The sequence below is a fragment of the Alexandromys fortis genome, unplaced genomic scaffold (assembly GCF_014885135.2).
Source record: "Alexandromys fortis isolate MF-2015 unplaced genomic scaffold, M_Fortis_MF-2015_v1.1 scaffold_101, whole genome shotgun sequence".
Taxonomy (NCBI): Eukaryota; Metazoa; Chordata; class Mammalia; order Rodentia; family Cricetidae; genus Alexandromys; species Alexandromys fortis.
Window position 1 is genome coordinate 1,042,248 of NW_026067983.1, and position 15,716 is coordinate 1,057,963.

The window sequence follows — 15,716 nt, forward strand, 5'->3', positions numbered from 1 at the left end:
TATTTTCACATTTAAACGCATTACCTCGTGTGTTCTCCTTATTTCTATTGGCTCTAGCTCCTCCGTGTCCCTCTCTCCCTCAGCCTGTGCCACTACCACATGTATTACTATTATGATTAACCCAATACCCAGCTACAGTTCCCATGAGAGGCACAGGGACTCTCCAAAGGACCACCCACAGAGGCCGCCCTACTGTGCTACCGGAAGGGACTGTGTGACAAGAATTACCTGTAGTAAGAACTCTCCTTCCTGCAGGAGCAGCCCATCTCTGACTTCTGCTCTGCACTGATCCTGGCCTCCATTCCGGTCGGCAGGGGAGGATTTTAACGCCACTGTAGGGGGATAAAAGAGGAAGAAGTAAGGGCACAAACGGCATGTATTAAACATGTCATATTAAAAGACTATAATAAAAACCGTCAAAGAGAGGATATGAAACACCGTGTGCAGGGTCCTGAGAGGTGATACAACCCGACAGAACCACTGTGACTTCAGCTTTTCAGGGTGCACCGTTGTCTCCTGTGGAAACACATGGCTGATGTCCCTGGCCCAGGCAGATGCAAGCCTTAGCTCTTCCACTTACTAACCCTACCAGCTCTCGAGCCTGCGGTAACTAATATGTAAAAGGGCGGTTACAAAGGAAAACGTCCATCCTGCAAAGGTGTGACGCTGTGTCGAAGAGTAACGCTGGTGTACAGGAGGGCACCGCAGAGCAGAGCGACACTCTAATAAACAGTCGCTCTAGTCGGGGTGTTTGCAAGACTTTAAGGACTGCCTTATTAGAAAGAATACTCTCCTAAACACCTGTGTTCCTACCTCCCCTGATCCCTTTCTAACCTGTGGTGTTTAAGTGCTGACTCAGCAGGCCTCGGGAATTGCTTTGTTAGATTTTTAGGTCCCACCGCTCAGGGAAAGCTTTCTTAGAAGCAAAGCATGGCGTGAACCGTTCTCACGTTTGTACTTCCTGGTAAATCATCAGCGTGTGTGTTGCGCCTGGGATTGGAGGCCAAGCTGCCATTTGCCTTTGCAGAAGCTGAAAGATCTCTCTGTGAGAAGAGGCCAGGGGTTGGCCTCTGTGTATAAAAATTCCCAAAGGCCAGAGAACAGACTTCCTCGGGCCAAAAAATAGTGTAAGGTAAAGAGAGCTGACTGTTAATCAAGATGAAAAGGAAATGCCTAAATGCTTCTCACTGAAACATAGAGCAGACCACGGCCTTTTCCTCCTTCTGGCCTGGGCATTAGCAGCTGCTGCGGCTGCTTACTTCAGTGGGAAACTCCACTGCGAAGCCCCGGTTGCCCCCCAATGCCGAAGAGGAATCAGGGCTCCACTACTTTGCCAAGAGTTTCCACGGAATGAACAAGTTAGGAATTTTACCGAGAAAGACCCACCATTGAAAAGATGGGGTCAAAGCCACACCCAAACCCCACATTCCCACGAAATAAGCAGCCCAAAACCGGCAGATACAGTGCCAGACAGAAAGACCTCAAATATCATCTGGAGTCTCTTCACGTTAATTTTGTAGTCAACAGAATTCATGTGGGTGCCAACTAAAGTCACCCGAATCACCCGAGCAGTGAAGAAGGACCCTAAGGGTTTGTCTCGGTAATGTACCACCTGTTGGTGGGCTTGTGTTGAGGTTGGCCACGAAGGTAACCAGACTTAGCCAGTCTTTAAGGACGATGTACAAGCTACAGAAATAAAGAACCAGAAGAGAATGTCAATAGGAATCAGGCATCAGAACAGCTTTTCAAGGCCTTACAGAAAGTGTGGCGAGGCTAAGACTATGAGCAGGCTCTTCGCAAGGCCTAAGTCTTGGAGTTTTATATGTTGGAAGCACAATACTTGATATGTACGGTGAACAGATTCCTGGGAACGGTCACTGGAGGGTTCTACTCCAAACAGAGCAGAGATATTTCTGTTGTTTAGCCCCCAGTGAAGGACTAAAGCCAACACTGCACAAACACGAGTTTAGAGACAGTGTGTACACTCCCTTCCCAAGGTCCCCCGCAAACCCTTCTCTGCTGCTCCAGAAAGCTTAGGTTATGCCCACACTTCCAAGCCAGGCTAAGCTGTTTCAACCTTTCATGACATTTCCCCATGAAGTTTTAGTCTCCTAACTATTGCCTCTTTCTAAACAGCTAGGCTCTATATTAACACTCTTTCTTCTCATGTTCATGTTGCCTAACTTAAGAAATCAAGGGAAGAAAGCAATGCTTCCTACCATTTGAGTGGCTCTAATTACCAAATAATGACGCATGATCTTGGGGATAATCTATGCCCGGCACTATGATGACCCATTTAATTTCCCTAACAACCTTATGAGGGTAATATTGTTTGTTTAAGATGATATGGAACTAAGACACAAGATGAAGAGACTTTCTCGGAGTTCCCAGACTCGAGGCAGTGAAGCCTGGGTGAAAATCCCAGCAGCCTGCTCCCTGTGGGCAGGTGATGGGCGTCCTGCTCCTCCTACAGTTCACACACTCCACTGTGTGCATTAACAGTTCCCAGGCAACACGGCAAACCACATGCCTCTCTCTGAAGACCAATGACAGAATATCGGAATGAGGGGACAGTTTGTAAATCCTCTAGGGTCTCATGTTTTCTAAGATGACCACAGGCTTAGCACGTACATTTACTAGTATGGACATTCCGAGATAACTCCGACAACTTCACTTTGAAACTGACACACGGGGTGGATCCATGAACACACTATCCATGGCTCATGCCCCCCCCCCTGCCCCAAACAAGCAACAGCTCTCTTCCCTGGGAGCATCTAGACCTGAGCCACGAGCCATTTAAAACATGGACAAGCAATGACCACCTACTCCCCTGAGAGACTGTAAAGAGCTCATCAGCCAATTCCCTCCTGAGCTAAAGGGCCGCACCTCTTCAACATGGGAGCTCTTAGGTGACATTAACACCGGGTCCCTAAAGGTTCCTAGGCATATGCAATCACAACAAGGAGTTCTCCAAAATCTATTATTGTGCGAATGGGTGTATTTACATTTCCAAACAGTAAGAAGAAAGTGATTATATTATAATCTATGCCACCATATGTGATCTGCCTTTTTGTTTTAATTTTACAGGGGGTTACGGTTCAAATATTAGCTTGAGTCTCAGAAGAGACTTTGGACTTTTAAATAGTGCTGAGATTGTGAAATACTATGGGGACTTTTGAAGTTGGACTGAATGCATTTTGGATTATGGCATGGCCACAGGCTTATGGGGTTAGGGAGCAGAACGAGAGGGTTTGAATGAGAATGGACCCATAGGTTCATATATCTGAATGCTTAGTTCTCAGTTAGTGGAACTGTTAGGGAAGGATCAGGAGGCATGGCCTTTTGGAGCAGGTGTGCCACTGAAGGTGGGCTTGTAGGTTTCAAAAGCCCACACCAGGTCCTCTTGCTTTCTCTGTCTGCAACTTGTGGACCAGGTGTTAGCGCTCTGCCATGGCTGCCTGCCTTCTGCCATGTTGATCATGGACTCACCCCTGAAACTGTAAGCAATCTCCCAGTTAAATGTCTTCTTTTATAAGTTGTCTTGGTCATGTAGTTTCATCACGTAAATAGTGGCCATAAGACAATGTCTAAATGTAGACCAATTTGAATAAATTACACCCTGAAAATTTCAATATTTAGTAAAAAATGTCATTCAAAATTTAAATGCCAATATTATTCTTCTTAAAAATCAATTGTTAGCTGGGAGTGGCAGTGTACACACCTTTCATCAGCACTCAGGAGGCAGAGGCAGGCAGATCTCTGAGTTTTAGAGGCCAGCCTGGTCTACGGAGTGAATTCCAGGACAGCCAGAGCTACGTAGAGAAACCCTGCTTTATAAAAACTAACCAACTAAGTAACTAAGTAACTAACTAACTAAATACTAATTGCTACCCCCTAATGAGGTTGGTCATCAAGAACCATAGTATCTTTTGTTTGATAACCATGTAAGAGACATGATTCAGGAGAAACACCTTCTGTAAACATTGGTCAATTCCAAGACCTAGGTGCAGCCACCAAAATCCTAGGCTCCAAAACTAAACTCCTACTGATCATAGTCATTGAACTTTGTGAATACCTTTCTGCATCAGATGTAACAGATAGCAGTTTCAAATAAACTATTTCAAACTTCACCCTACCTACACTATGACTAAGCAGCACCAAATACTTAAGAAGTTAATTTCTGAGATGTTCCAACTAATTAGGACTGGATAAACATTAATGTTTACCTAACACTTGGCTGGGCTTTTCAGAGAATAGTAACAGCTTAGTCACGGCTCCCAAGTTTAAGAAGATCAATTCAAGCCGTATTATTTGAGCCTGCAATAAATAGATGTATTTTCTTGGAAAAATATCTATTGTTGTAGTAAAACTTGAGTTTCCTTTTGAGCCAGATTGTATGATTACTCGTTTATATTGTTCTTTCCGCAGGAACCTACACACCCCCTGTTTGCATCCTGTTATTCATTGTGAGCTTCCCTTCACTTCCTTACACTGCTTCCTAATAGAGGGACGGTGAGACCGACTGTGGACAGGCACCCTTGGGGCTGTCGGGAGCGGAGCGCCACATCACCCGGTTTGCTCTGTGCATGTGGGTCCTAGGCTCTGCTCTGACACACTGCGGGCCCACTGATGGTCCAGAGAAGATGGGTGGTCATTTTGGTTTTAACTGATTTTTATCCCCTCAATTTCCATTTAACTCTGTGCTCCTTTATGGAACAGCTCAAGGTACTGCTCAAAGTGAATACACACCATTAACCCTGTCACACACACACACACACACACACACACACACACACACACACACCACTCTATAGTCTTCCTGAAATTGTCTATTTGGGTTTTTACTTTCATAGGCAAAGCAAACAACTTTTAAAAACTAGCTCTGGGCACAGTGGAGGCCAAACTAAGACATGTCACAACTTTTGTAACACATTTGCTCAAATATTGATTCCTTAGTTAAAGTGACCGAACCAGCACAGGGCAGGCATTCTTTAGAAGGTATCTTTTAACAAAATCTCCAGCTACATTTCGTGTACACTGAAGTGTTAAACCAGCAAGATGGTTAAACACTAAGGGTGATGAGGAATAATTCAAACAGGTAATGGACCTGAATGAAACCCCAACTTATGAATGAAGGGCTGAGAAAATACTTTTAATATGCCTGGGACACAACAGCATTGCTAAGAAGGCAGTCTAAACACGCATGTGTGTAAAGATACATACATCTTAAGCATATATATATATCTTAAGGATAGGGACTGTAGTACTTACATGGCGTCATAGTTATTCAGGTAGCTTCGGTGTCTGCCCCTTACTTTTAAACAGGGGACAATGTGTATATTTTCTCACACATATACACACACAGAGACATAAGCATTATTTTTTCTACATGCACACATATCAACATTCCTCATTACAAAGGCACAAGAAATTGAATGACTCATGCCAACATTCCTTTCTCAGAGTCGAGAGAGGTCCCTGGCCTGCACATAAAACTGTCTAAGGACAGAGGCGCCGCCCACGTCAGGGAGGAGCGAAGGGCGTCTGGTGTGGCAGAGCACGGTGTGTGAGCAAACACCAAGGGTCAGAATACAGGGCCGCGGCCCAAGCTCAGGTTAAGCAGCAGTGGCTCCAAAGCGTTCCCAGCATTCTTCCCTCTCTCACTGAACCTGCAGATGAGGTGACTCCCAGCAAGCCCCAGAACCCTCTGTCTCTGTCCCCACCATGCTAGGGGTGTAGGCAATTCCTAGCTTCTAGGTGGGCACTGGAAATCTGAACTCAGATCTTCATGTCTGCACAGCAAATCCTCTCTTATCCACTAAGTCATTGCCCAGCCCCAATCACGGTGTTCAAGTATCTTGTGATTTCTTTGTAAAAATGAAACCTGAGCATAACCCCTAAATATATGACGTTCAAAGGATGATACGGCCTACCATTCAAATGGCTATATCTGTCTGGTGAATGAGACAGGAGGGCTAATTTGACCATAGTTACAAATTTAGCTCTGTCACTTAACTATTGTTTAGGACACAAACCATTTTCACCCATCAATATTAAGAGAAGCATACTTAACGTTAGTATTTTACAAGCCATTGCTGGGAGGGTCAACCCTGATGTCTTACCATCAAAGAAGCTCTTGGCCCTTAGGTAGCTGACACTGAGCCGGAGGACGGAGAGTTTGTCGAGCTTATTAATAACATCTTGTGGGAAGGGCAGCAGGCTGGCCAGGCGGTCCAACTCTGTGTTCAGTCGGTCTCTGTGTCGCTTAGAAGGATTGGATTTGATTCCTTCAGCGGGGACGGGCTTTACTCTGAAAAAGAGTCACAAGAGCCTTTAGAACACACACCAAAAATGTCAAGTTACATTCCAACATCTCCTCAGACAGCGCTCTAACAGAACGAACTTTAAAGATCGACTTCAAGCTTGCATGGGTCTTGCCCACATCTCCCTTTGATAGCTTAGTAACAGGGAACGGGGACACCCTTCACTGGTGTGTCATTAAAAGCTCACCGACTCATCATGGAAAAAAGTTAAATATGTCTTACAAAAGCACTTACTCACTTCACATATATGCAGTGTAGTAGCCGCCAGTGAGCAAGGCTACTAGGCTTTATTTTCCCCTTGAAAACAATCGTTAGCCATGGCCAAAGCAAGGGGAAGTTCTTTACTGCGGTGTGCTGAAATCACACTTCTGCTCTCGTCCAGGGACGCAGCCCGCCGTTGCTTCTGAGGATGGCAGAGAAGCCAGAAGCAGAAGGACCAGCGGCCTCCTGTACACATCCCACTCCAAACGGCTTCCCCCATCCTTCTGGAACCTGAAGATGCTCCACTATCTATGTAATATGGTCCTTAAATACAGACAGGAATAAATCTGAATTCAGGTATTCATATTTGCTGCATGTCAAATGCTAGAGGCAATTGCTACTCTCATCCTGGGCTAAGCCTACATAATGATTAGGTTTTATGGTTTGCATCTCAATTAAAAGGCCGAGGAGACCCTGACCATGTAGAATGATGTTCCTTTGAGAGAAAAACAAAACAAAATACAAACAAACAAACAAACAAAAAAGATATAGGTTGGAGATGAACCTAGGTTTACAGAAAGGTCTTATCCGAGATTTCAAAGTGAAAATCAACAACTTAAAGTCAGTTGATAGACCAGTAGACACCCATGAGGAATCAGAGATGACATCAAATGACAGGTGGGAAGATGTGCCCGCCACCAAGGCTGCAAGTTCCAGGATCCACATCGAGGAAAAAGATAATGGACTCTCCTATGCTGTCCTGATATCCACAAGCATGTCATGGTCTGACTGCGCATTCACGCATGCACACACACACACACACACACACACACACATAGACTCAGACACAGACTCACACACAGACTCAAACACACACACTTATATACACTCACATACACACACAGACTCATATTCGTACTCAAAGACACACACACTTATATACACTCACACTCACATACTCACACACAAACACACACACATTTTAAAAAGAAATTAAATGAAATTGGAAAAGCAAGTAAAATTTTAGATCACATCTCTACACTTGGCATAAGCTCCGCACGGCGAAGCCGCTGACGACATAACAATGAGGTCACAGGGTCGTGCAGAGCAGAAACTGACTGGGTAGCGTGGCACTAATTCGACTGAAAAGCATCTTTAGGCAATTTATATCTTCAATGATACAAACAGAGAAAAAATATTTCAAATAGAAAATGGATGAAAATTCAGAATTTTAGCATGCTTTTATATTTCTCTAGAAAATAACTTCTTCAACAACATGGCTTTCTATATTAGAATTCATACTATTTCTGTAAAAAAAGAGTAAAGAGGTATAGAGATTAAAAATCAATACTTTCTTTAAGGCATTCTTATTAAACAGAAATTGGGAACTGTTTCCCTTTTTATTTCTCCCAGTAATGTGCATATAATAAAACTTAAGTCACAGCTAATAATCATATTTCTCAATTAACCAATCCAGTTCAGTCTTCATTTATAATGTGTATCTACCTCATTCTGAAAGTCTCTCTGGTGGGTAATTACAAATATGTCCTATCCTGGACTGTCCATAAAGATGTTATTGCACTATATCAAAAACTGTTGTGGGAGCTCCATAAAATGACGAGCTGCTTTAGAAGAGACATTCCCATATAAATGACATCTGACCCGGACCCTGGGTAAGGACGGAGCGGGGTCTGAAGCAAGGAGGTGAGAAGGAGGAAAATGTGCGAGGGGGAGACGGCAGAGACCACATTGCTTCAAGAAACACCGAATGCCTGCCCTGTACGGACGCAGAGCCCTTAGATGAGAAACTGGCACACAAACCCTTTCATTCTTGTGTTGTCTCGGGGGACAGGGAACTAAACCAGTGCCCGCACACACAGTGTGTACGTCTGTTGTGAAGCAGCCTACAGCAAGGTTAAGGAAGGATTGGTGGAGGTGCCGACGCGGAAGGACGGGGGAAGTCTGTCTGAGGTTTCGGTACTGACGTGTACAAGACAAAGGAGGGCCTGGTGCGGCTGAAAACGGAGGAGGAAGAAGCAAGTCTCCTCAGAGCCATGGCAGATAACTGGATCCTGGCAACTGAACCTATCGTAAGCTCTCAGCTCGGGTCTACCCTACGAGTTCTGTGTTTTGCCAAGCTGCCCTTGGTCATAGAGAATACGGACAGCAGGACAGGGCTCGCTCGAGTCCCAATTCTGTCATGAGAAACTTTTTTCTAAAACACAGATCCAAAGGAGCTTCTCTGATATAACTTTTAGTTAGCCCTGGGCTCCCTGGCTAACAGAGAACCCTTCGTGACTGTTCTGCCTTGTACCTACCACTTTGGCTTTGCTTTATCTGGCCAAAGTCTTCTTACACCATTGTACTCCAGGGCTAAGAAGTCCCTTCCAGCTATCAACATGTACTTTGGTGCCTTCATGCAACTCCTTGATCTGACTCACTCCCTTCAAGTCTACAATGAAGCCTTTTAAAAAGCCTTTTTATGACCTGCCTTGCAACAGATTGCTACCCTGTCCCATGTCTCCTGAATCTTACCCCAAATCATCACACAACCTTGCTAAGGGATGAACCATACAAATAACTGCACGTGAAAGTCTTTACTTGATCTGGCCATCCACGCGAGATGGCTTTGCAATAACAGCCAGGAAACAATTGGGAGAATCATATACACAGACACGAGATCCCTAAAACGACACAGAGAAGTAACAATGATCGAGAGCCACAGGCCATGTAGTGCTTCTTGGGACGGCTCCTTGCAGGATTTAACCCTGCACTAGATTCTGAGACTGTTACTTTCCACAAGTCAAAAGCATCCACCATTTAATGCATTGCCATGGACCTTATGCAATGGTTAGCATGGGACCAAATTCACAAAACTGTGAAATAAAGTTGGACTTCAATCAAGCAGTAAAGAACCTGCAAGCTTGGATTAAGGAGAAATGGAGTTCAGATTCCTGAAAGAAAGACTTTAGGATGCTGATGGGGCAAAGGCACAATTCATGATTTGTTTAAAGATTAACCTCAAGACTCCTGTTCCCACCTGTCGATCACAGGCTCCAGCTGGAAGCAGGCAGGCAAGCTTGTTTGAGAAGTCCAGCTCACTGTAGCGGGTGCTGAGCTTTAATGGCAGGCTGTCTACAGTCTCCAAGGACCCACCAGGCTAATCTACATCTGCTCAGCTCATCATTTGTACCCAGTATTTGAAGCAACGTGGGGGAAAAGGGAACAATTCGAGTCAATCATAAGTTCGTGTTATTGTAGGTGCTTGGCAATGCAAACATATGGTTTCAGCCATCCCAGACAATTACAGTCATGTCTTCTAACAACAGACACCATTGTATCGCCCAAGCTCACTCTCTTAGCTTTTTTCTCTGCAACGTATAATCTATTCCCACGCCTTCAGTATTTGCATATCTCTAAGTCTCCTCCTGTGCTTGAATGCCCTCATTCATACCTCATGGAACCTGGGCTCCCCTTCTTATTATCTTGTGGGATGCTACTCTCTACCCAAGACATCTGAAGGAGTTCCTAACAAAGCCCTCTACTACACCAGCTACACGCAGCTCTTTCTTTCTCTCACTAGCATGATTATGATAAAGGTCAGACAATAACAAATACTGCTCATAACACCAAGAGATCCACAACAGCTGGGCACAAGTCCTCTTCAACCATTGAGCTGTGCAATTACAGCAGAAGTATTTCCATAAGAGAGCCTTTAGGCAAAAATATTACTTAGAAAACTACTATCAAACAAGCATTTGGCTTTAGAGTTTGTAATGTTTATTGATTTCCACAGTCAAGCATTTACATATTGGTCATGACTGATGCTCAAATTCCTACTTCCTTCACCTTTCTTGAAGGTTGTACTCAGTTTATCCTCCCACACAGACCAAGATTCGCTATGCTGTTACTTCTATGCCCTTAGGACAGAACCCCATACTCTCTTTTTGATTGGGTTTTAAGGCCTCCTCCCTGAGAGGGAGTCCATAGCTGACACAAGGTGTCATAGTGAACACAAGGGCCTGTGGCTAGATGAGCTATGAGGCCTAGGGGAAAACCTACTACCATTATTCTGTTAAATGGACACAGCAATAAAATGACTCCTAATGATTACTGCCACACCCAGAGATTAGGGCACTGCACAGCTCTCCTGACAGAAGCTCCTTGTTTCGCTGGCTAGCCATCGGCAGGCACCCACAACTGGCAAACATGTACAAGATAAAGAAAAAGAGGATAAAATGTGTGCTCAACCCTAATTCAGAGGTTTATACCACACCCTCCCCCACAATGCCCAGGGATCTACATGGAAGAAGGGGAACAAATATCCTGAGAGCCAAAGAGGGTGGGTGACATCAGGGCAGAGGACATATCAACCCCACAGGGCCTGTAACAACACACAAGGCCTGCAAATGTTCCAGCCAGCCACAACCCAGCAGGAAGGAGAGCAGGTTAGCCTGAAGCTCCCACATCCAGCTGAGAAGCGATTGTTACCTGATTGCTGCTTGGAAAGAAAAAGCAAATTTTCTACCATGGAGGGACACACACCCAGGAGTTGCTGACCCCCCCCCAAAAATAGAGTTTTTAAGGTCTATATAGAATGGTGATGAGGGAACTTGGGTGGGTAGGGAGGTGGGAGGAACTGGGGGGAGTTGGGGAGGGGATGAATATGGTCAAAATACATCGTATCAAATTCTCAGAGAAAAACATAGTTTTAAAATGTGGAAAGAAAGTGAAGAAGACACCTGACTCTGGCCCTCCTGGGCACACGTGTATGTGCACACACACACACACACACACACACACACACACACACAAACGGTAGAGGAATAACGTCAGAATGAAGAGAACACTCTCAACCCTCAACCCCATGCGTTCTTCCATCTGTTCCCCAGCTCCAATGTACGGTGTTCTCTGAATGAGAATTTCACATGTGAACTATTATAAACTATGGGCTTAATTTAAAATGAAAGGGGCGCTACACGGCATAAATAAGAATCTCATCGCCAGGCTGGTCCGGCTTGATGTTTTATTTTCCTATATGAGACCAAAGGCATCCACAGACCTTCTACCTGGAAGTCACACTGAGTCAGAATTCTCTTGCCACTGTCCCGTTCCTGCTTTCTAGTTCTGATGGATTCTTTACTTTGCGGATGGCTTTAGTTAAGGAGAGATTTATGTAAACCGCAGGAGCTCACACAAGAAACACATACCGAGAAAAAGAAAAAAAGGAAAATGAAATACGTCCTAGGAATGGTGAGTCTGCAGGTGACCCCGAGCATAGGAGGGATGTTGTCTCTTCCTCTTTCTTAAGCATGTGCACAGTCTTGGTATTGCCCCCCTGAGCACACATAACAGATCCGACAGAGCACAGTCATCAAGGTAAGGCCAGGATAGTATTAAGTGCTGATCAACCGGTAACTTGGTAAACTTCAAGCACTTGCTATGTGGGAGGCTCCGGTCCCCGCAAAGACAACTGTGAGAGGAGCAGACAGACTTTACAGCAAGGCAAGCAAGCGGAGAAGTGGGTCGGTTAGCAGGGATGCTCAAGAGTCCATAACAATGCAGGCCTCTAAACCAGGTGTTAAATCTAAGCAAGACATTCGGGAGTCATGATGGCAGGATACAACACTTTCCGCAACTACCATTCTCTTTCATAAACAAAGACAAGGGGGGGTGGCAAAGGCAGAAATTCTGTGTCTCATAAACCTAAGACAATGCCTACTTATGGAAAAGAATATGATGGTGGGAGATGGTAAGAATTATGGATGGATACCAGGAAAATGCAATCACAGGACATTACTTATCTCAGCAACAGAGAATTTTTACACAGTCAAAAACATGAAGCATACATAATCCAAAACTCGGAGGCTAGGGAGAGGTGAGAAAAACGCCAGAGAAATGGGATGCTAAAGTCCTTAAGGGAGGCATCAAGGACAACACCCAGCGCACTGAATGCCAGGCACCGCTGCATGTGTGTTACTGACTTTAAATGTGTATGCATGTTAGACAGATCTAGTTCACAACAAGAGAAAGAACACAGTAAGAAACTGAAAAGTCAGTTAATACAGGAAGGAGACAATCCAAAACCCACACCCACCCACACCCTATACTGATCCCACCACTGCACACGAGCCCAGTTCCAACACACAAGCTCAACCACCTCCACCATTTGCCTGTCAAACTGGTAATATTTTTAAGTGAAATACGCAGATAGAGGCATGTTTCATAGACAACCAATGGGGATGTAATTCACAAGAAATCCTATAATAACGTTTGTCATTATATCTGAGTGTAACACTTGGTTCAACCTTAGAAGTAGATGCCCACCTTTGTGACCCCAATTTCTACCTGGAGAGGTTTGTCTTATGGAAATCACACAGTTGTACAGAAATTTACAAATGTCCAGGGTGCTCTCTAAAACACCAGTTAAATTACTGAAATGTTAGAAATGACTGGATGTCCCCTAGAAAGAAAAATACGGAAGCTACTCAATAGAACACCACACAGCTATTAAGAATGCTTCACAGGGAGACATGTGTCACCATGCAGGAAGCTGGGGAAAGGTCTAGGAAGAAAGGACAAGAACACAAAACAGGAGCTGAGCAAGAACAGATCAAGACCTCAGACGGCAAGTGGGGTTTCTCTGCCTCGGTGTTTACAATAACATGCGGTAGGTAAGGAGCAATCCCCAGGACAGAGGCTGTCACGCCCACCGATTAACCTGTTCACTTAGGCCGTCCTGCCTATTGGTAAGAACATCACGTTTTGGAGCCAAAAACTAGAGATTCAATACCCAAAGCCTGGTTTTTCACATACTCCATGAACCAACTTTGAATGAGAGATAATAACATCATCCCATAGTTCCACTGTGAAAGTGAAACTGAAGTGGAGGGAAATCCTGTGTTCATTGCTCCTATCAGCACGTAGTAAGAAAAAAAACCCAGCATTTTTCTGTTACTTTACACTGCTAAGCCAAATGAATTAAGTTCAGGGGTTTGAAAAGCAGGAGAGGGGCGTGGAGATTTGCACAGTGCCCACCTCTACGTCACAGTGTTAACTAACAGAGGACACCACCTGTACTGAGCACACTGGCCGGGAAGGGAAGAGATGGCCACGTCTGTAAGGGCCACCCCAGGCCTGCCACGCACAGCTAGGAGGACGGAGATAGACATCAGGCCTTCGCTCAGGTCTCAGGCAGACTTCCGCTTTACCAGACCTTCTGTTTTCTAGTTCAGTTGTAAGACAGCAGGAGACTGTCCTGACATTCTTAAACAACTAGAGCGGGAAAGGGAGCGAGAAGGGACTTGGGGCGGGGTGGGGAGTGGAGACAGCCTGGGATGAGTTGCAGGAGGGGAAAAAAATTAACACAGACAAACAAACAACAACAAACCTGTGACCTGATTACCAGCAGTGAGAAACTAGGCCTCATCCAATAGTCTGGATCTGAGGTTTCTTCTGCTCTGTTTGATGTGAGCCCTCGCGTTTGGACCCACGCACAGGTTAGTTAACGTGAGGCGTATCTATCTGCAGCCTCAACACAGACGCTCTCTCAATAATGCTATCTGACAGAAAGCAATGAAGGAAAAGATGAAGTGTCCAGAAGGACCTAGAATTCTAGGTGCTCTCTACAAGAGAACACCATACCACAGCTCTGTGGAAAACTCAGCATTATGTAACCTAACAAAACTTTTAGTGAGGTTTGTTGTACAGGTGAGGCTCGCAGGGTTTTAACAGAATGAAGGGAACATTAATAAGGTGAAAAGCTTCTTGCACTGGTTTCCTCAGCAGCGCATGTGACTCCTGAACGCCATTGTCCCCACAGCCACGAGGGCCGGCTTGCTGGCCACCAGGACTGTCTCATCTTCAAATGCAGATGTTACTGAACATCTGTTGTTTGCTAACACGCTTTACTAACTTTCTAGGAACATGATCAGCTGAAATAGCAGAAAAACCATTTCTGTCTTTCAAAAGCATCAACAATGCATTTAAAGTTAGCGGCAGAGTAATCATCGGGCGGTAGGTTTTCCAGCCCTCTTCACGCGATGAAATGTTCTTTCCCAAGGAGAATAAGCAAGAACAGGATAAGTGAAAACATTTGCTCACTTTCTGGGGCAAACTTACTAAGTGTGGGGCAACTAGCTAAAAAATGTAGCAGAAGATTCTACTCCTGGAGGCTGTCTTTGAAATTCTGTCCTTGAAGATGAGGATAAAGACTGCTTCAGAGTCTTTAATTTCCTAACTTTCATCGCACCAAAGAGGAAGGAAACAGCTATTCACAGTCAACTGTATACAGGACACTGGTCTGGGATGAAACTCAGTTCCTACTAAAGATGACTGCCATGGTGAGACCAGCCACTAGAGGGCGCTAATTCTGACTCCCTATCCTGACTTGAATGTGCTTCAGGTTCAAATCATGTTGCCTATTTAAGTCCAAATTCTCAGAGAACTGTATATATTTAAGTGGGCATTTTGTTAAAACCGTAAAATAATGGTGCATATGCTCTTGGAGTAAAATAAAATGGCTATCCCGTAAAGGGTCTATGTTAAACAAAATGAGAAAGCATGGTCAACCCAAAGATGTGACTTTCCTGAACTTGCGGTATTTGGGGCCTCCCTGCACACAACCTCTTCTTTTAACTCTAGGATTCATATTAAAATTTAATCACCTAATTTTTAAGAGTGAACTTAGATTCGGTGCCTTATAAAGTTAGCTATTTTCCACTCAGGGGAAAAACGTGAGAACTTTCACTAGGTGATCTATGTGCCAACACTGAGCTCTTGTGCAGAGCAGGCTGGTGACCTTTAAAACACTTGAAAGGTTACAGCCGACCCACAGTGTTCAGTCAAGATCTGATGAGCTGCAGCTAGGAACCAAACAAAACCAAACACAAGTCAGCGGGGACAAGAGTTTAGTTATAAGAAATTATCAAACGCAAGTATATTACAGAAGTGAGGGAGTAATAAAAATACTGAGACAACATAATAAAAGCTGTGTCTTAAAGGGAAGTGTTGTAATGTTAAAAAGGAAGCTCGCTCTATTAACTAGAAACAAAAAAAAACCATTAAGCATTATAACGAATGAAAACTGAGCCCCTGAACTTTCAGAGAAAGCATGTTTTGTCCTTAGGTGACACCGTGGAAACAGGTGACTTAAATACTCGCACGGAGCTTCAGATCTCTTTGCCCATGGAC

General features: G+C 44.5%; 1 protein-coding gene across 1 annotated transcript in view; it reads right to left on the reverse strand.

Moving 5' to 3' along the window:
- Ahr (aryl hydrocarbon receptor) overlaps positions 1-15,716 on the reverse strand; it is a 33,298-nt gene that overhangs the window by 15,721 nt on the left and 1,861 nt on the right. Inside the window, exons 2-3 of the mRNA XM_050158672.1 lie at positions 6,123-6,310; positions 229-332 (exon numbers count right to left, since the gene is read on the reverse strand). Of these exons, the coding sequence (XP_050014629.1) occupies positions 229-332; positions 6,123-6,310 (292 nt within the window). The remainder of the gene's footprint in view (positions 1-228; positions 333-6,122; positions 6,311-15,716) is intronic.